At 30.9% G+C, this 22584-nt stretch overlaps 1 protein-coding gene and 2 long non-coding RNA genes across 4 annotated transcripts; 2 read left to right on the forward strand and 1 right to left on the reverse strand.

Moving 5' to 3' along the window:
* The first annotated feature begins 2627 nt into the window (after nt 1-2627).
* On the forward strand, nt 2628-15472 carry LOC111302339 (putative disease resistance protein At4g27220). Its single transcript, XM_089744532.1, is given in 9 exon segments — nt 2628-3240; nt 3338-3420; nt 4629-4778; nt 4874-5969; nt 5972-8059; nt 8938-9447; nt 10656-11174; nt 13579-14202; nt 14601-15472. Coding segments are annotated over 6 exon segments (4917 nt in total). The 5' UTR covers nt 2628-3240; nt 3338-3420; nt 4629-4778; nt 4874-4901; the 3' UTR covers nt 14709-15472.
* Nucleotides 9206-17647, reverse strand: LOC149514636 (uncharacterized). 2 transcript variants are annotated; one of them, XR_016328164.1, is made up of 3 exons: nt 17431-17647; nt 17239-17341; nt 9206-9340 (listed from the first exon to the last, which is right to left on the reverse strand). It is a non-coding gene; the product is annotated as an uncharacterized LOC149514636 (long non-coding RNA). The 2 variants fall into 2 exon arrangements; XR_016328163.1 differs by lacking the exon at nt 9206-9340 and adding an exon at nt 15755-16460.
* A 1351-nt stretch (nt 17648-18998) lies between these two features.
* On the forward strand, nt 18999-20419 carry LOC149514637 (uncharacterized). Its single transcript, XR_016327965.1, has 4 exons — nt 18999-19067; nt 19153-19235; nt 19960-20020; nt 20161-20419. It is a non-coding gene; the product is annotated as an uncharacterized LOC149514637 (long non-coding RNA).
* Nucleotides 20420-22584: the final 2165 nt, after the last annotated feature.

Genomic DNA, 22584 nt, shown 5'->3' on the forward strand with positions numbered 1-22584 from the left:
AATAAGTAAAAAATAAAAATTTCAACACATAGCATTCTAATTTTTTTTTCTTTCTTCTTTTTCAAAATAAAAACTTTGTGGTAATAAAGGTTCAAGAATAGCTTACCCCTCAAAAATTTTGACCCAACTTACTCATCATTCATACAATATCAGGACTCAGACGAGAATCATGGAGTAAGAACAGGCCAGTCGATTTGAGAGAATTGAAAAAGCTCAATAAGAACTAAGAGGGGATCTCAGTACAATAATAGATATGCTCAATAAACTTGACAAGAGAAAAGCAGAGGAAGAAAATCTTAGCTTTCAAGAGTAATCGCTAGATATGGTAGATCCTGTTTACCCTTCAGGGTTTGAGCCACAATTGACCCAACTTTCACAAGAAATTTATTTTTATATTATTTTATTTTTTTAAAATTTATTTTAAAAATTAACAAAATTATAAAAAAATTTAACCACATATTTCATCATTTAATCTAACAAATATAAATATTTTAATATGCATAAATATTAATAAAATAATATATAAAAAATAAGAAAAATTCAAAAAAAAAATTTTTTAACTTGAACCGGACCGATCAATAAACGGTTCCGTTCTACGGTTTGGTCCGACGGTTCGGCTCGGTTTGGGCATGGTCTGGGTGGCTCAACGGTTCAGTACCGGTTCGATTCGATCTGGGCGGTTCAGTTCTGGTCTAGTCGATCGGTCAGAGGCTGATGGAGAAACGAGTCATCGGGTCGGGTGCGCGGACCCCGAGTCAACGCGCGGATCCTCATTGGCCTAAACGATGTCGTTTTGGGTGTTTATAGAAACGACGTCGTTTTGGTTTTCACCGTTTATATAAAAGGTTCAAAAAAATTTTTTTCGATCAATTTTCCTTTCTTATCCAAAAAAAATGATTGTTTTTTTTTTTTCTCTCATTTCTTCTTCAGCCGAATGCCTTGTCGGCCCGCTGCCGTCGTCGTCGTTCGTCGGTTATTCGTCGGTCACCGGTCACCGTCACCAGTGGTCAAAAAATTCTCTAAAAAATACCAAAATGTTCATCTCGGCCTCCTAAGTTCAGATCCGAGGTCCTTTTCACAAAAAGAGTCCCCACTTTTCTAGATCTGTTTTCAAAGTTTCAGTGAGAATTTTTTTTTATGAAACTGACCCTTTTTTTTTCTTCGTGCAGGAAGCTCAGTGCTGGGTTTCTCCCTACGGGAAGGACTGTTTGATTTTTTTTATTTTTTTATTTTTTGGCCCTTTGGCAGCATTTTTTTCCTTCTATTTCTCTTTGTCTTTTGGCTTCGCTAAGAGCTCTATTTATAGAGCTTTATTTATAGAGCTCCAACCATGCATGTTTGGGGGAAGGGCATGGAGCTCGACATGGGGTGTAAGCACAAGCCTCATGCCTCTTTTTTTTTTTTTTTTGGTCATATTTGGCAATGGTAAGGTTAGGTGATGGGGGGTAAGACATGATGAGGTATGGTGGCAATGGTGCTGAGGATGGCACCACTGCCATCCTCGATTTTTTTCTATTTTTTATTCTTTTTTTTATTTTATTTTGTATTTTATATTATTCTCGATATTTTTTTTGTATTTTGTATTTTGTAATATTATTTCATATTTTGTATTTCTGGACAAATTGATGTCCACATCAAGTACCAAAAAATTTAATCATATAATGTAATTATTTTTGACAAAATAATGAAATTTGCCGACGTAGCCTTTATAGAAGGCTTAATGAATAGCCAAGCTTGTCTTAAATAAAAGCTTCCCCATTTTAATGGTATTATTATTATGTGTTTGTTTCATAATAACTTAAGATATAATTCTCAAGTGTATAAAAAATATGATTATATTTTTGTTGTATTTTTAGCTATTTATATCATATATTTTTTAATATGTTTCAATTTTTCACTCGAATTATATTAATAATTTAGTTTTTTTGGTATTAATTTAATTTTTTATGTGGTGAATCATGATTATTAATCTAATTATTAATTAGTGAACACGGGAAAATATTTTCAGGCCGGGCTTTTTTTCAGTTTTAATAGTTTCTATCACGAATTAGGAATAATCTGATTTACTAATGGGAAATTTTTTTGAATTAGTTATGAATTTCGTTTATTGACGATAAAGAGGATGAAACAATAGTTCCATAAACAAGAAAGACCTACGAAAGGTATTTTAATAAAAAAATATTTATTATTTGATATTATAATAAAAAATAATTAATTGGAAAGAAATATTTATATTCAAATTAATAAAAAATTAAATTTATTTTTATAATATTAATATCCAAAAATGTAATTATTTTATTTTTTTGGATGTATGTATTTTATAAAATAATTATACATACATATTAACTAAATATACATATATTATAATTTTGAATAAAGATCATTGAACATTACGATTATAAAAATAATTTTCAATTTTATTTATTAATATATTATTTTATTTTCACTAATTATTTTTAATATGGTACGAATTAATAAATATTTGTGTTACTTTTCGGAAATTTCCCCCAATAAAGGGACTGATTTTTGGGCTGTCTTGCATTGCTTAGATAAGAAAGGAAGAATAAAACAAAGAAGATCCCGACAAGAAACGAAGTGATGGGCAATGACTTTTATCGGTCACATGGCTATTGTCGGACACTACGAAATTTAATAATGAAATAACAATATTAAAAGAAAAAGAAGAAGACTTAGAATGAAAATAAGCCTTCCTTTTCTCTACATCTTACGTACTAATCTTGAAACAAATCCTTTGCCCATAAAACCTGCAAAAGAAAAACAAAAAGGCAAAAACCCATTTCTGCTATCAGAAGCTGAGTGATCTGTTAATCTCTTTTGTTCGAATTTTTCAGATAGATAAGTGAACGTTCCTTTTTCAATTTCCAAGCTTTTGGATCATTTCAGTGCGAGCTTGATTTCTTTTTTCTTTTGGCCTAAGAGTTTTAAGGTTGATTTCTACTCTGTTGGCTTTTCCTTCAACTCAAAAAGAGAAAAAAAAAAAAAAACTTCAGTTGAATTTTGTTTGATTATACCTTTCTGTCCTTGTAACTTCAAAAAAAAAAAAAAAAGAGCTACAGTTCAATATTTTCTTGGTCTTTAGTTTCCACTTTGTTTGTCATTTTCATCTAAAAAAACAAAAAAAAAAAAAGAGAAAAAAAATCCGACCTTCAAATTTCTTTTCTTTGTTTTCAATGATCCGTCATGAATAAATCCTTTCAGATCTAGAAGGCACCAAGTAAGGTAAATGCAACAACTTCTTTATCGCTTTCTCTTTGTACAAATAAGGTTTGTTTCTTACGTATTTTTGATCTAATTTGCAATTTTTTCAGTGAAGCAGATCGGATCTGAAAAGGTTTGGATTTATTTCTCAAGCAAATTTTCTCTTGAAAGCTTCGGATATATTACTTCTATCTGGAAGTGGTAAGGCTGGAATATTCATTTAAACTTTTTTTTGTCAATATTTAAAAAAATTTGGTTGTAGTGGAGGAGAAAGGCAGATGCAGGAAGCCGTTTTGGGTTCTACAGTCTTGATCTTGGGGTTTTGGAGCTTCTCTAGTTGTTACGGGGTAGAGCCGGATGAGAGGAAAGAGGAAACCGTGCCGTTGGTGGTGATAAGTGGTTGAGGGTGGCGTATCTAGTTTTTAAGGTCTTGGGTTTGGTTTTAAATTTAGGATTTTCTAGGAGGTTTTAGGAAAATATGATCTGATATAAGCAAAGGGAGGATCAAGGAGAAGACTTGAGTGATTTTTAAGAAAAACGGTGCCGGCGAGCGGCGTACGATGATAGCAGATGATGGTCCGACATCGGAGTTTAAAAAACTATGGGGTGCTTTTAAATGAAGTAGGGTCGTCCAGAGAAGTTGGAAAATTAAACAAATTGATTTTTTTTTTTTTTTGATAAGGAGCTATTTTTTTTTAAATAAATAATTTCACTCAGGCATAACCATGGGGCAATTGAGCTTTAGGTCATGTGGGAATATAAGTGTAGCTGTGACAGGGACCCTACCATTTCTTTATACTTCAATCTTATAATTATTCAATTACAATAAAAAATGAATATTATCTATTTTTTTTTATTACAATCCTAATTGTTATAAAAAAAATGTATGTCAAAGTCTATCATTTATAAGTATAGATTCTACATTTTGTGAACCCTACAAAAATATTGAATTTTAATTGGTTAATTGTTCTACAATAATTATAGGTAATAACTTCTTAATAAAAATTATGTAGGTAGGATCCACTTATGAAATAAAATTTTGATGCATCTCACACTATTATATATTATGATTGATTAATTGTGTACTATAAATATTATAGATAATATGATTATAAATGATATATTCTTGCAGTAATAGCATCCAACGGTTTTATTATCAAAGAAACAAATCTTTATAATGTTGGTGACTAAATCATTACTTTTCATAGTTTTGTGTCCAAAATAAAAAATCAACTAAAATTAGACGACCAAACCTGTAATTATTCATTTTTAAAATTGTTGCTTAATTGTTGTAGTATGATATGATTTTTGGTTTTCTATCATATCAATACTAACTTTTTTATTTCCTATTTTCTGAGTAATATTTCCTTGTAAATTATTTAAAATACTTTTTTATCTCGTGTTTTCAGGTTGGCAGAGTGCTGAAGAAACGGCATTTGGTTCTGATACTTTGATTTGTGTTCACCTTGCTTTGCTACGTACTTAGAAAGGGTTACTTGGCAGAAAACTGAAGAAAAAGCAGTTGGTTTTCACACTTTGGACTATCTTCACCTTGCTTGGTATGTTTAGAGAGTTCGCCTTCATTATTCTTTAATTTTATGTTTGTTATCATCACCATGATTTATCTCATAGCTAATATTTTTTCGCTTGGCAGAAGTTTCTTCAACTTGAGCTTGTCAAGAATGGATTGTGGGTTTTGCGAGTCAGCTCTTTCTGATTGTGTGGGAAAACTGCTCGTGGATTGGGTGGCGAAGCCAGTAGGACGTCAATTTAATCACATTTGTTGTTTCCGTAACAATGTTGAAATGCTCAAGGAAAGAAAAGACGAACTGATAAGCGCTCGAGCTCGGCTGCAACATGAGATTGAGGATGCTGACAGGCGACTTCTGGCAATTGAAGATCCTGTTGGAGGCTTGGTATCAAAGGTGGACGAAATCCTATCAAATATGGAAACATTGGAAAATGAAATAAAACAAAATAAGAGATTTTTCAATTGGTGTCCTGATTGGATTTGGCGGTATCGCTTAAGTAAGAAAGTAACGAGGAACACTCTTGTTATTTGTGAGCTTCTAAAGAAGACTACCAAATTTGGTCAACCTGGACGAGTGGGCTACCGTTCACCTGGTTCAATTTCCACAATAGAATTCCACTTATCCAAGGATTTTATGGCCTCTAAATCTTCAAAAACAGCTTCCAAGCAGATCATTGAGGCCCTACAAGATGACAATGTCAGCATGATTGGATTGTGGGGGATGGGAGGGGTGGGCAAGACAACCCTAGTGCATGAAGTTGGAACTTATGCCAAAAGACAAAATCTGTTTGACAAAGTTGCGATTGCTACTGTGTCTCAAAAGCCAAACTTTGAAACAATTCAAGATGCAATTGCAAAAGACTTAGATTTCGATATGAAGAATGACCAAGGAAGAATATCAATCCAAGAATTTTGGTTGAAACTGCGGAAGGAGAAAAGGATTCTAATAATCCTTGATGATGTTTGGGCAAAAATTGACTTAAAGAAGGACATAGGAATTCCATTTTCTGAGGATCATGAAGGAAGCAAAATTCTTTTAACAACACGCCGTCTTCCAATATGTGTTGCTATGGACTGTCAAAAGACAATATCACTTGGTTGTTTAGATGACCATGAAGCTTGGAATTTATTTAAGGCGAAAGCAGGTCTAGATAACTCTTCTGATGAAGCTTTTAAACATGTGGCATCTCAAGTTATCAAAAAGTGTGATGGTTTGCCCATATAGCTATAGTCACTTTGGGAAGTGCTCTAAAAGGTAAAAATCATCATAGGTGGGAAGCAGCATATTGGAGACTCGAAAACCGTAGATTGGTTGACATAGAGGACATGGATCAAAAAAATGCTTACCTAGTTCTTGAGGTAAGTTTTGATTATTTGAATGATACGGAGACCAAGATGTGTTTCTTGTTGTGCTCTTTATTTCCTGAAGATTTTGAGATTAATGTAGAGGAGCTGGTGAGATATGCATGGGGATTAGAGTTGTGTAAAGGTATGGGCTCAATTGAAGCAGTGAGGAGAGTAGTGCTTGCGGCAATGGGCAGCCTCAAGGATTCTTGTTTGTTGTTAAATTGTGGAGAAAGGCATGTTAAAATGCATGACATGGTTCGTGACGTTGCTTTGTGGATAGCATCACGCAGAAAGGAGTTTTCTTTTATGATAAAATCTGAGGTTGTTGAAATGTGGCCAAAGGATGAAAGTTTTGAGCCTTACGAAGCAGTCTCCTTCAAGACTAGTCGGATTGTTGAACTTCCTAAAGGACTGGTATGCCCAAATCTCAAAATTCTTTTACTTGGTGGAGATGGGAACATGATAACTTCAATTGAATTCTTTGAAGGAATGAAAGCATTAAAAGCTTGCACTTTGAATTCTAGATTAATATCTCCAGATGCATTTCAATTTCAAACAAACCTTAGAACTCTACATTTGGAAAGTTGCAAACTCTTGGACATCTCAGTGCTTGGGAAGTTGAAGAAACTTGAGGTTCTTTCATTTAGTTGGTCTGATATCAAAGAATTACAAGAAGATATAGGTGACTTGGATAATCTTAAATTGTTGGATTTATCATATTGTGAACAACTACAGAGAATCCCTCCTCAGTTAATGCGAAGATTGTCCCAATTAGAAGAACTATACTTGCATGGTTGTCCATTATTAGAATGGGCCACTGAGAACACAGTTCAAGAAGATATCTTTGCCAGTCTATCAGAGTTGAATTCCTTGTCAAACTTGATTATATTATCTTTAGAGGTTTGTTCTGAAGATATTCCAAGAGACTTTGTGTTCTGTAAATTACAAAGGTTTTATGTATGTGTTGGCTTTGGCTTTTCTGATTTTTATAAAAGGAAGATGGACTCGGAGATCTGCCCATTCTCGAGATCTTTAAATATTGAGTGGTCTGTAATAGAGGCATGCAAGCAGTTATTTGGGGATACAGAATCTCTTAATCTGAAAAATGTTGTGGGTTGCCAAAATCTTGTTCCAAGCTTGGAGTGGGGCCAAGCGGTATTCGGTAAGCTGACTTATCTGGGTCTTGAGAGTTGCGAGCATATGAAATGTCTCGTTGATACTAGAAAGCAGCAGGTGCTAACCAATGTATTCCCTAATTTGTTAGAATTATCTTTAACAAATATGCGTGGTTTGGAAGAGCTGTGCAGTGGTCATCAACCGCAAGGGTTTTTACTCAAATTAAAAACTTTGATGATAGATCAATGCAGGGACATGACATGTGCAATACCAATTCCACAAAGTCTTGAAAGGTTGGAGGTTGAATCTTGTGATGAGATGCAAGTGCTATTTCAGATTGCCGAATTGAGGAGCATACAAGAAGGACCCAGTCATCAAGTAAGCTTACAAAGTTTGAAGGTTGTAAGAATAGACAACTGCAATAAATTGAGATATCTCTTCCCAACGTCCGTTGCTAAAAGTCTTGGACAACTGGAAAAACTGAAACTATCTTCATGCTTGGAATTGGAAGAAATAATTCCCAAAACGGAAGTGTCAAACATCAATCTCCAAAGTCTAAGGAAAGTACATGTAAGTGGCTGCAATAACTTGACATCTCTTTCCTCATTGTCGCATGGTCAAAGTTTAGAGAAATTGACAACACTTACGATTCGGGATTGCTCTCGATTGGAATATACTTTTCCAATCTCAATGGCTGAAGGTCTTCCACAGCTGAATAAGGTTACATTGGAAGGTTTGCCTGAATTTAAAGGAAGGGATGGAAATGACGTTGTACTCACGCTACCATCTTTACAAGAGTTTGAAATGAGAGAGTGTACACAATTTATCATTTCGGTTGAAATACAGGTAAGCCTATTTATTTGTATTTTTTTCTTTTACTCTTGCAACTGTGCTTGGTTGGATGGAGTGGAAAAGAGTGGAAGAATAGAGAGTGGAAAGAAAAAAAAATCGATCAAAATTTAATCCTTTTAAATTGGGAGAAAAACATTTTTTTATACTTAATAAAACCTTGTTTCTAATAGTTTTTCTTCTGATCCTTTTTCTTTTTTCTTTTATCTTTGGTACCAAACAATAAACAAGAAAATTAATTTTTTTTTCTATCATTTCTTTTTGCTTTCCTCACCTGTTTCCCTCCCTTTATTTTTCTTCCGACCAATTAAACATGGTATTAATGTTGTCGACAGAATTTATTTTTTTCTTCATAAATTGGTGTTCGAAAAGTTCAAGTCCAAGAGTTACAATATTTAAAAGATAGACTTTGTATCATTTTGCATAAAATTAACGTAAACTTACTTCTTCACTACTTAAACAATGATTATTTAAAGCTCAATTGTGAAATTTTATGATAGCTTTCTTTATTTTACTTTCATTTATAAATTATGTGCAATATTATTTTACTTTCATCTACGTTATTATAAAATTCAATTTGTTTCATCTACGACTTTTTAAAATGTTTTAAGTTCATCTATTATTCCAATCATTGTTAAAAATTTAATAGAACACAACCTTTTAAAATATTTTAAATTCATCTATTATTCCAATTATTGTTAAAAATTTAATAGATGTGTATATGACATGAATTCTAACTTAAAAAGTCAAAGAACACCATATTACCACATGATAATTCACATGGACATACATACACATGATTGGGAGATGATATAGTTTGTCAAATTTTAATCACTGTTTATGGGATTTATGATGAGATGCAAGTGCTATTTCAGATTGCTGAATTGAGGAGCATACAACAAGGACCCAGTCATCATGTAAGCTTACAAAGTTTGAAGGTTGTAAGAATACACAACTGCAATAAATTGAGATATCTCTTCCCAACGTCTGTTGCTGAAAGTCTTGGACAACTGGAAACACTGAACATATCCTCATGCTTGGAATTGGAAGAAATAATTCCCAAAACGGAAGTGTCAAACATCAATCTCCAAAGTCTAAGCGAAGTATATGTGCGTGGCTGCAATAGCATGGCATCTCTTTCCTCACTGTCGCATGGTCAAATTTTGGAGAAATTGACAACAATTGAGATTCGGGATTGCTCTCGATTGGAATATACTTTTCCAATCTCAATGGCTGAAGATCTTCCACAGCTGCATAAGGTTACATTGTGTGGTTTGCCTGCATTTAAAGGAAGGGATGGAAATGACATTGTACTCACACTGCCATCTTTACAAGCGTTGGAAATGAGAGAGTGTCCACAATTTATCATTTCGGCTAAAATACAGGTAAGCCTATTTATTTGTGTTTTTACTTTTTCAACTATGTTGGTAGGAGGAATAGAAAGAGTGGAAGAATAGAAAGAGAGCGAAAAAAAAGGGAAACTTAATCCATTTGAATTGAGAGAAAAAAATTCTTTTTTTCTTAAATAAACCTTTTTTTATAAATTTTCATCTAATCTTTTTTTTTTCTATATTTTATCTTTGGAATCAAACACTAAGAAAGTAAAATAATTTAACTACATAGTGTTAATGTCGTTGACTGAATATTTTTTCTTGATAAATTGGTGACCAAAAAGTATCCAAGTGCTACAATATTTAAAAGATAAACTTTGTATCACTTTGCATAAAACTAATGTGAATCTACTTTTTCTTACTTAAATAATGATCATTAAAATATTAATTGTGGACTTTTATGATAGCTGTTACTATTAAAATGCATCGTGCATCCATAAGCTTTGTGTAATATTATTTTATTTTCATCCATAATCTTATAAAATCCAATTTTTTCATTTGAAACTTCTTAAAATTTTTTAAATTCATCTATTACACCAATCATAGTTAAAAAAATTAATACAACATATCATTTTTAATGTCACATGAATGTGCATATGACATGAATTTCAACTTAAAAAGTTTAAAAAACTCTCACTTTTTTATCACGTTTAAGTTCACGTAGTTATACACGCATACACACAAAATATTTTGAGAGGATAAATTTAGTCAAAATTTAATGATCGATTGTTCAAATTGATGAATTTGAATTTAAAAACTCGAGAACGAAAATTTTGAATTTTAAAATCGTGAATGAAATGAAATATGATACAAAAATCATAGATGCATGATGTAATTCACTCTAATTTTCATCGACATTTTCTTTGCTAATTGTCTTTTTCCTTATATTTGAAGTAGGTGTTGTCCATTCTAAATATGTTATTACTATTTGTTTTCAATTTTTAGGAGATTACTATAATTAGTTTCTTGAGTTGTTTAAATTGATCTCATTTAGTTATTTTTACGTTATAGGAGATTGAGTTTTTAGGAAATATCTAGCTAGGAGGTTTCATTTTAAGTTCAATTAATTATTTCATACATTGCTAAATAGTCCTTTCTTCTCATAAAAAAAGCCTTAAATAAGTAATACCAGGAACTAAAAAACCCTTAATATCACCATTTAGCACTATTGAATTTATAATGAGATGCAAGTGCTATTTCAGATTGCTGAATTGAGGAGCATACAACAAGGACCCAGTCATCATGTAAGCTTACAAAGTTTGAAGGTTGTAAGAATAGACAACTGCAATAAATTGAGATATCTCTTCCCAACGTCCGTTGCTAAAAGTCTTGGGCAACTGGAAACGCTGAACATATCCGACTGCTTGGAATTGGAAGAAATAATTCCCAAAACGGAAGTGACAAACATCAATCTCCAAAGTCTAAGGGAAGTACATGTAAGTGGCTGCAATAACTTGACATCTCTTTCCTCATTGTCGCATGGTCAAAGTTTGGGCAAATTAACAACACTTATGATTTGGGATTGCTCTCGATTGGAATATACTTTTCCAATCTCAATGGCTGAAGGTCTTCCACAGCTGAAATACCTTACATTGGAAGGTTTGCCTGAATTAAAAGGAAGGGATGGAAATGACATTGTACTCACGCTGCCATCTTTACAAGAGTTGCGTGTGGGAGATTGTCCACAATTGACTCCTTTTATCATTACAGCTAAAATACAGGTAAGCCTATTTATTTGTGTTTACTCTTTCAACTATACTTTGTAAGAGGAATATAAAGAATGGAAGAATAGATACGAGAGCGGACATAAAAAAAAATGGAAACTTAATCCATTTAAATTGGGAGAGAAAATTCTTTTTTTCTTAAATGAAACCCTTTTTTTAATTTTTTATCTTTGGAAACAAACACTAAGTAAAATAATTTGACTACATAGTGTGTCATTGATTGAATTCAAGTGCTACATTAGTTAAAAGTTAGACTTTGTATCACTTTGGGTAAAACTAATATGAATCTACTTTTTTCTACTTAAGTAGTGATCATTAAAATCTCAATTGTGGACTTTTAAGATAGTTGTTACTATAAAAATGCATCAGGCATCCATAAACTTTTTGCAATATTATTTTACTTTCATCTATGATCTTATGAAATTCAATTTTTTCATTTACACCTTTTAAAATATTTTAAATTCATCTATTACATCAATCATTATTCAAAAATTAATAGAACAAATCCATTTTAATGTCACGTGGATGTGCATATGATAAGAATTTCAACTTAAAAAGTTAAAAAAACAGAATAAATCATTTTTAATGTCACATGGACTCTTAAATTGAAAAAAGCTGGGAGATTTCATTTTAGGTTCAATTAATTATTGCGTAAAATGTTAAATAGTCATTTCTTCTCATAAAAAAAACCTTAAATAATTAACATCACAAATTTGTTATTTCTTCTCATAAAAACATATTGTTCATACTATTTAGTATTATTTATCTACTATTTTTTAATATTAAAATTAGTTTTGATTTTACTAATTACAATTGCAAGTATATAATTTTTTATGAAAATATTAATAACAAAGAAATTATAATTATATTTAAATATTTCACTTAAAAAATCAATAAATTATATATAAGATAAATTTAACATAAAATTAAATCAAATTCATAAATAATAAGATTTAAATTTAAAACATCAAATTTTTGAAAATTTATTTTACCACTAAATCAATGTTTTATTATTTAAATCAATAAAAAAATAATTTAATAAGTAATTATTTAATTACATTTGTATTGATGAAATGCATTGAAAGAATGCATTTCATATCTTAATGATGAGTTTCTGTCTGATTAGCCCACTTATCTCAATGCATTATTTTGCAAGTCACTCAAATGAAATATCCAAAAAGATCTAAGGGATTTTCTAAGTATTCCCTATTGGATTCCGGTTTTCCAAGGATCCCTATTGCTGGCATAACAGCGGCTACAGAACAATATTATTTCGGTTTTCTAAGGATTCCCAATCCCTGAAATGCATATCAGGGAGTCCAGAAATAATAGCATGGTAGCACAGAAATTTGTTATTTCTTCTCATAAAAACATAAATAATTAATACCATGAACTAAAAAACCCTTAATATCACCATTTAGCACTATTGAGAGTAGTGTGAGCTTTATTTGGCCAAAACAGAAAAATCAAGCTGAACTAGATGATTTGGCTTAGTTTAGTTTAATGCTAAAAACTTTCCAAACCAAGTTGAATTAATAATTTAGTTTTGAGTTAAAAATTAAATCAAATAAAATAATTAATTAAAAGTAATAATATTTTTGTAAATATTTTAACGCATATAAGAAAATATATTTCTTTAATCATAATTCTTAGAACAAACTTTATTTCTTAGATATATTGAAAAGCCATATGTAGTATGTACTAGTACTTTGTGTTTTTAAACGTTTCATATGTATTCATTTTTATTCATGATATAGAACTAATCTTTTCAAAACTGTTGTTTTATATTTTAATTAAATTATTTGTCTTTGACTTAAATTAATGAATTGAAAGTATTTCATTTATAATTATCTTTCTTACTATATTATAGTTAACCAATCACAATTAAGAATTATGTAGCCACCATTTAAAATGTGGGTTCTAAACAATTTTTTGATGGGCCCTGCATAATATTAAATTATGAATAGTACTATAATAATTATAAGAGATATGATCCTAAATTAAGAATTTTTCTAAATTTTAATTGATTAGAATAAAAAATTTAAGAAATTTAAATTTTAAACTTAATTCACATTAGATTTATTTATATTGGTCGTTTCATTTAATCATGATTTAAATGGACCTTTAAAGCTATATATTTAATTTAATGATAAGATTGTTAGAATCAAAATTTTATAAAAAATTTAAAAATAAAGAATAAATAAGTTTTTAGTTATTTTTTACAATTTTGAATTAACAGTTAAATGATATGATTACAGATGTTAGAATTTAAGGAAATGAGAGAAAGGAAGCAATCCTGCAATCTAATAGTTCCTATATTGGGACAAAAATTACCAAACATTGAAATATTTAACCATCATTAATTTTGAAGAGTTATTTGATGATGGATATAATTTTTCAGAGTTTGAGGCTACTAAGATTGTATGATCTACCTGAATTGCGGGTGGCATGGAAAGATCCCGTAGAAGTTGTCAACTTTCAAAACCTCACTCGATTGTGTGTCGATGGTTGCAGAAGGTTAAGATATATCTTATCACCTACCATCGCTCGGAATTTGCCACAATTGAGCACTTTATGGATAATTGAGTGTGAGGAATTGGGGCAAATTATTGAAAAGGATGGTCAAACTTCATCACAAGGTCATCATCTCCAACCTATATGCTTCCCCAATCTGACTGAAATACACATTTATTCATGTGAAAACTTGAAATGTCTCTTTCCGGTGAGTGTTGCTAATGGCCTTCCAAAACTACAAATTCTACGTGTTGTGAACGTCTCCAAATTAGAACAAGTATTTGAACAATCAGGAGATGAGGCAAATGGTAGCGAGGAAAAAGGGAAAGTGATACAGATACCTCAATTGGGCACCTTACTTCTTGAAAAGCTACCGAACCTTGTGAGCTTCAGCTCTGTGGGTTATCATTTCGTATTCCCATCTTTGAAATTTTTAGCCATAAGAGGTTCTCCCAATATAAGCACAAGCTTTAGTGTTGATTCAGAGGAATCTGGGCATGCCAAAACAGAGGTACGCTACGCTCCCTAACTCTCAATATAAAAGTATCAAAAGCTGCCCTGCCTTCTGTATAGCTGGACTTGTATGAGCTTATGAACAGAGAGGTTCATCTGTTTTACATTTTTCATGCTTTCATTTCCTCTTTCAGCTTTACTGATTATGCAATATTAATCTCGTCTGTTCAAGGGAGCTTGTTATGGATTTCAATTGAAATATGTCATCCATGTGTTTGTTTTAATTCCTAATGAAATTGAAAATGCAATTGGCTGGCAATATTACTTCCCTGTTCTATTGGGTGGCAATCTTTCTTATTGGGTTCATTCAATGGTCCTGATTGCGCTATTATTTCAATTTACTGAATTATACATGCTTCTTGTTCTTCACACGCCATGCCTTAATTTGTTTTGCAGGCAATCCGATCAATTGATGAAAATATAGTGGAAGACTCTACTACAGCTCAACAAACAACATGGCCAATTGGTAGTGATATAGAGTGGTGTAGACCATGGAGTGGATAACACACCTTTTCAGAGGAGGGAGATGAAGAAATGAATGTGAGTTTGAGGAGATGCAAGTGAATGAAGCAGTTGTCAATTTGCTGCAGCATTTCACAAACCTTACCCAACTTCATAGACTTACAGACAAATATTGCGATCATATTAGAATGCAAATTTCTATGAGGGTACAAAGACTGCATTCCTGTTTGTTTATGTCTTCTTGTTATCAGCTAAAAGTTTATAGTTTGTTGTCCTTTCCACTAGCAGACTGAAAACAAGGATCTTTTAAAACATCAATGCACACATTTTAATTATCAATTAATTTTAAATTTGACACTTAATAGATTATTAAAACTCAGGTTCTATTATGTTATTCTTATCAATTACTTTTTCAAGTTTGTATCAAAATTCAGTGGTAATTCTTGTTAATTGTGTAACTTGTTTAAATTGCACTAAAAAATATTAGAAAAGAATGCCATCGGAAACTTTTAATTAAAAAATAATCTCTTTTTTTTTATATATAAGAAAATGAGATAAATTGTGAAATTATAAGTTTAATCTTGACATTTAAGAAAAACTTGCCACTTTGCTGGCACTTCCTGTTACTTTTCATGTAGTCTTAACATTTACACAGCTCTCTAAACAGAATCTGATAAGTTATTTGAGAGAATTGATGAGAATGGTGATGGTGATCTTGATACTCCTTTTATTTTTTGAGTAAATTTAATCATATTATTGATTATCAAGCTAGTGTATAGTTCCAAGTGCATAAACACATTCAAAATTTTTTTATTTTGGAAGAATTTTAACTTATTTTTTTAAATATATTATTAGAGATGTAAATAAACTAAACATAAATAATTTTTGTTATATTTGTGATTTGTTCGTTTAACACTATCAAAAAATGAAATATTATCAATAAAAATTTTTATTGATAATATTTTATTTTTTGTTTATAATAATATTATCAATAAATTTACAGACAAAAATTTCTTCAATATAATCAAAATCTATAATATAAGTTCATCTGTAATTTACCATCAAATTTTTTGTTTTACCGACCAAATTTTCATTTTGTATATTATTTTAATAATTTTTCTTTTCAATTTTGTAAAAAAAAAAAATCATGCAGAACAAAACAAAATGATGCCAAGCAGAATATGCAGAACAAAACAAAATTCATCTTGGACAAGCACCATGTTAGCACTAATGCCAAGCAAATTGACACACATCACCAAGTGTTTAGAGTATGGAATTCTTCTTTTCACGTTCTTGAAAGATTTACTCATTTATGTGTAGGTAGATATTCTTGAAGAACATTTATAAAACTGGATTTTATTTACAATTAGGAGATGGATTCAAACTATAATTGCTAATGAAACTTAAAAAGCACAAGTCAAAAGAAAACCTCACTTGTATTAGAAAATAACAACTAATTGCTTCCAGCCAAAAGCAATTTAGAAACTAAGTTACAACAAAAAGTTCATGACAGTTAAGCCAATACTCAATATAAATTCACTCTTAAAAAGGTTAAGTTTCCACAAAGATTTCATCTTTAAACTTCTTTACGGTTAAGTATGTGCATGTATGCTCATGCATGATGACACTAACAACAATAATAACAATATAAGAGACCACAAAAGAGAGCTATAAAAACCTCAGAAACTATTAGCTTTTGACACCTAGCTCTTGTTATATGCTCAAGGTTGGACCTTGGTCCCTTAGAAGGCATTAGTTAATAGATGAATTGCAGGAAAAGTGAAGACAAAGAACCTACAGATGAATTAGTTAAGTACTAGAAATAAAAGTTAAATTCAATAAAAAGCATAGACAATGAAAAACACCAACTCACATTTGACAATGGTTCATAAAATTGTAAAATGGCTTATTGCTAACACTAAGTGATGTTAAATATATTAATTCAAATAGCCATGACCTTAATTAGAAACAGAACAAAAGATTCTCAACTCATTCATTACAAACAAACCTCAATAAGAACATAGTAAATTTAAATATGTTATTTATTGGCTTATAATAAGCAAGCATTTCACTTCCTTTTTACCATACTTTATCTCAAATAAGATGATTTGGTGTTTCAACAAATTGAATGACTTTCTAACTAGCTCTAGTTCATCACAAATCAAAGTTTAAAATTGCATAGAAAATATAGTTGATGGAAATTTTAAAAAGCTAAAATGAATTTCAACTTTACCGTTACATCAAAACCTAGAAAAAAACATCAAAGTTCTGTCTGATTTGTTGAAAATTGGAAGGAGACTATAAAAATAAAATACAAATTTGAGACATGGTGGACATTCAAAAGAGAGCATGATTCATCACACATAGTATCAAAGAAATTATAGATTTCATTTTCCTCGAAATTTTACTTTTCTTTAAGTTGTTCAGCCAATTAGTAAACGTCGTCCTTATTAGCTTCGACAAATTCAAACATGTCTCTTTAATTTTTCCTTTTTTTCAAATTAAATGCCATATAAAAACTCATATTATTAACAAAAAATTTAAAAAAAATAAAAAAAATAAAAAATTTCACCTGAAGCTTCTATGGACAGGTATTGCTCGAGCACGGCTACGGACATGCTGCCACGAGCCAAGTAAGCCGTGGCTGTCAACCCATTATGCCCATCTCCCATCACCTATGCATCTCATTTCTTCTACTTTAGTGCTTGTGTGGCTCTAAAAATGATTAAAAGAAGCATCAATTTAAAAAAATATATAGTTTCACCTGAAGCTTCCTCGACTACCCGTTTTTGAGATGTTCTCAGTCACAAATGATGTTATAGCAGTGAACGGTGGAGGAGAAAGGCCGTCGGAGGAGGAATTGAGGATAGAAAAGAGGGATGACGGTCTAGTGGAGGGGGTGGGAAAAGAGAACTGTGAGTGAGGGAGATAAATGTTTAAGACAAGAGTTAGGGATTTTATTCCTAAATGAAAATCACCAAAGAAATACCGATGAAAATGGATTTAAAATTTTCAAAATATAAAATTTTATTTATTAATTAAAAAAAAATTTCACACCTAAATTATTAATCAACAAAATTTTTTCTTGATATTCCATTGGTAAAATGTGTCTACATTGTTATTTGTATAATTTTTCATTCGTAAGTACAGCGTCAAAATTTGATAGACATGCAAAAAATTTATTGATGGAAATTATCAGTATTTCAATGGTAATAAATTGATAATTTCACTTTTCAACTTCATTGATAATTCGTTGGTATTTTATTTTTAATTATCTATGAAAAAAATTTGTCAAAAAATTTTATTGGTATTAAATATAATTCTAGTAATGTAATTAATGAACCATGAAATATTCTTTATAATCGTCTGTTAAATTTAATAAATAAACAAAAATTAAGAATATTCACAAATTGTTTGTAAAACATTATATTAATTTTTAAAAATGAATCGAATATGAATAAATTTTGTTATGTTTGTGATTTGTTCGTTTAATTAAAAAATCTTAAAATGTTGTTTATAATCGTTTATTAAAATAAAAAAATAAATATAATTTGAACATATTTACAAATAGTAAGTCAAACGATCTGTCCATTTATTCTGTAATATTGTATATATTTATTACTAAATTAAATAATCTAATATGAAATTACGATTATTGATAATTTATTGTCAAAAATATACCTTATAACAATTGAAGGTGTTACAATCCAAATCTTATAAAAAGTTGGATAGATTTGATAATTTAAAATATAATATAGTAATATGATATGAAAATAATAAAAAAAGACAAGCAAGTAACATGAGTTAAAATTTTAATAAAATTTATATATGGGTTTAACAAAAACTAAAAAATTATTTTTCGTATTTTTCATGTTGATATGAAATGTAATATTCAATTTTTGCATAAAACATAATACTAATACACTAAGTGTTTTAAACTATATGAACATAAAAATTATCGGATAGATAATTGATAAATTAATCTTATATCACTTTTATCAAACTTTCTATTAGCATAAATACGATTGAGTACATATCAAATACATTAATTACTAGTTCAACTCGAGGTATAATTGAGTTAAAAAGTTTGTGATATAAAATTTGAGTTCAACTTAAATTTAAAAAATTTACTTTAGGTTAGATTGAGTTTTAGTTCAACTTGATTTCTTATAAGTAATTAGCACAAAATTATAAGTATATATTACAAATATCACAACAAAAATATATAATTTTAATGGCATTTTTGTTTTAGGGTTTGTGCTGATAGATTCTTAAAATGTGGTACTGTGTTAGTATTAGTATTTCTTTCTATAACTTGGGAATTTGTGGATATTGGATGTAGACTATTGAAGGACAACAGCGAAAGCTGGAGGACAGTGAGCAATTGCTAAATCAAAGGAGGCAAGTAGTTGGTCCTGATTTGTGTTTTTTGCAATTGAATGTTTCTACTTGATGAATGTGTGCATTTTTTTTCTTCCAATTTTAGGGATCTGATAGCCAAGTATAGAAGCTCTGTTGAAGACCCTGTGAAGACTGAGCCATAGTTGCTTCTCACTATACTAAGCACAGGTAGGAAAATGCATACAAAACAATTTGACTTGAATATTGTTGATAAATAGTTGTAGTTTGCGCTGTTTATTGTAACTTTCAATTTAATTTTCAATTTGAGTGAGAATTGCTCATAAAAAATCTTGATCCAAATGGGCTATTTTGCATGAGCATGAGCTAGTTGCTTTTTGTGTACTCATTTCGTGTTTTGTGTAAAATAAGTAAAAGAGTGTATAGTTTTAATAACATATTGTTATAGAGTTTCAGTGAGGGCATATAGTTTTAATAACATAATGTTATAGAGTTTCAGTGAGGGCATATGGGTAAGTTGTTGTCTGGGAATGAATATGGGGAAAAACTATGTAAATGCTAGTATCTTGCACAAACACAAAGAAAACAAAATGGATCTTGCCTCAAACAAATCTTTGGAATGTGGTTGCACTGATTATAGTTCAACTTTGCAATGTGGTTGTCTTCCATTCATTTGCAGAACCTGCCTGCTTTAGAGCTTTATGTGAATCAAAGAGAAAGGATATAAATTCTTATTCTATTGTCATTGAAAACTCTTTAGCAAATAATTTCCAAGAAAAATCGCAAAAGTTGCTCACTGCTGTTTTAGAGCTGTCGAGTTGATTTATATCTTGCTTTGAAAGTTTGTTTCCATAAATTTCAATTTTTTCTTGCTATGGTGACCCTTGTCATGTGTTATAACTTTAATTATTCAATTAATATCTGTCTCTGACAGATACTCCCAGTTATGTTAGATGTTGGTACTAACAATCAAAGGCTACTTGAAGACCGGCTTTGTGAGTAAAATGTGTACTCAATTACTTTGTTCTTAAGAAGTTGTTACCTTTGCAGAGTCGACCATATGATATGATTGCTGTGACTTTGTTTTTTGACAGGTTGTTAGGATTTTTTTTGACAAGTTCTTTTAGCTTGACAGATTTAGGATTAAGACAACCTAGGTTAGAAGGGGAAGAATATCTATCAATTGTTGATGAGTTCATGGAAGCAGTTTTCACAGGTTGGCCTAAGGCTATTGTACAGATTTATTTCTTTCACAAGTGAGAATTTTGTGTTGTGCTTGGTTTATATCATGTTGTTTATTTGATGGTTACACCATTCAGTCTGAGGATTTTCAAATGAAAGGGGCCTTTGAAACTCTGGAACACTATCGGAAAAGGTTTTGCATGTTTAATGATGATATAAGGGTGAACTTTTGGTGCAACAACTCTCTATTTTTATGGACTAGATTAATGTCTAGTGTAATTCAGATTGCTCTGAAATTACTATGAATGCCACCATTATTATAAAGTTGTGCTTAATGTCTCTTAGAGAACTTCTGGAGTTACACTTGCTAGATTGTTAGAAACTGTAAGAGCACAAGGTTGATCATTGGCTGACTTTCCAAACCAAAAGATAGTTGTGGTGGGAGCTGGAAGGTACTTGAGTAACTTATAGATAAGGCTTTGGCTTTCAGCCTTTCACCAAAATTTTTCAGCTGTTCTCTGTGCCCATTCCCTCTTGGCTTTATTTCTCATGTCCACCTTTCTGTCTGTCTTCCAGTGCAGGGCCTGGTGTTCATAGCATGGCTGTGCAAGCTGTTGCGAGGATGACAGGAAAAGCCAAAATAGCTGCACACAACTTTTTCCTACTTGATAAAGATGTATGGTTTTATACTTCCACTACTCTAGTACTCTTCATCCTATTTGTGCAAAGCCTTTCCTGTTCTTCTAGATACGTAACATGCCCATTCTCTTGTGTAATAAAGATGAGGCTTGCATGAACAGAACATGTGGAAAAAGGTTTACTAGAAAAATGATTTAAGTTTTTTTTTTTAATTTCTTATTTCTTATTAGAAAATGATTATGGTTTGACTCTGGGAATCTAAATACTCTGATTTTAACTATATGTCAAATGACCATCTGGTAATTTTAATTTCATCCTCCACATTGTGGATAAATACTTAATTTTCTGTTGTTTCCTTTTTTTTTTTTTTCGTTCTTAATGGGAGGCAGAGCCCTACAACAAGGGGGGAGGCTGTGGTCGAGCCTCAGCCTTGGTGTCTTCCTAAAGCTTTCTTGGCCACTAGAGTGGCCAAGAAGCTGAAGACAATTTTTATTGTTTATTACTAGTTAAGGGTCTTGTTACTAAAGAGAGGAAAAAACTTGATCCAACAGCAGCACCACCTTTTGCTAAAGATCCAGGACAGAAAGTGGGACTTAGAGAGGGGGCTTCTCTACTTGAAGTGGTAAGTTCAATGTCAACGCTTGAAGCAACATGTATAAGTGCCAGGTTGGTGTTATGAAATTTTGTGCAAAGAAGAAAAGTGGTCAGCGCAGAATTTGCTGTCTATTATGACTAAAAGTTTGATGTTATGCTTCACTTTAATAGTGTAGTCTTCTATAAGTTATAGATGTTCTTTACATATATAGGTTTAAATGATCAATCACATTTGAGCCATGCCTTTATTCTAACAATTTTTTGCTTATAGCCCTAAATTGTTGCTTTTAGGATAATTAATGATTTTGTAATTGATGACCCAAGACAGGGAATGAGCCTAGAAAAAAGAAAATTCCATTAATTCAGAATTTAATTTAGTTAATTCATGTAATTATCTTTAAAAGATAATATTTAAGATGTGTGTGATTCAAATTTCAATATTTACATCAGGAGAAAGTAATTAACTATGCTTGCACTAAGGTCTAAGAGTAGATACAAGAAAATGTTTGGCTAGACGATTCAGTTTGTGTCGTTTGGTTAATCTATGTACCACGTTTAAAATTGCATCCAGAAAGACGTGATTATGTGACTTTTTCCAGTCTCTTTTGCATGCCTATAACCGCAAGATATGATCGCCATATGAATGTTTTGTCGATTCCAATAATCGGTCTTAGATCATGTATCCCTCAATGAACAGAAACTTGATGACAATTCAAGTCCAACATTTTTAATGAAATTATCAAATTACGATGTTATCAAAAGTTTTCTAGAACATTTATAAGTTCACTACAACAAAATGACGTATTAGTGGCAGTTTTGTAGCGGCCTTTCATTTACAAACGTCACTAACTTCCGTGCTTTTACAAAACTTCAGGCGTTTATTATCTAAACGCTACTAAATATTCAAATAGCAGCGTTGTTACTTATAAACACCACCCAATACTTGATATTAGAGGCGCTTCTTGACTAAAATGCCTTGAATATTTTTTATTAAAAGTTTCGATGAATAGTTAAGACGTATTTTTGATAGAAAACGTCTTCAATAATCACATCATAAAAAATTGTATGATTTTAAAGAAAGTGTTGTCTACAAGAAACGCCTTTAATATTTAGACCCAAGGCTTATTAAATTTATTTTCTTCAA

This window comes from Durio zibethinus, chromosome 15 (assembly GCF_047325235.1).
Source record: "Durio zibethinus cultivar Kanyao isolate XHJ-2024 chromosome 15, ASM4732523v1, whole genome shotgun sequence".
Classification (NCBI taxonomy): Eukaryota; Viridiplantae; Streptophyta; class Magnoliopsida; order Malvales; family Malvaceae; genus Durio; species Durio zibethinus.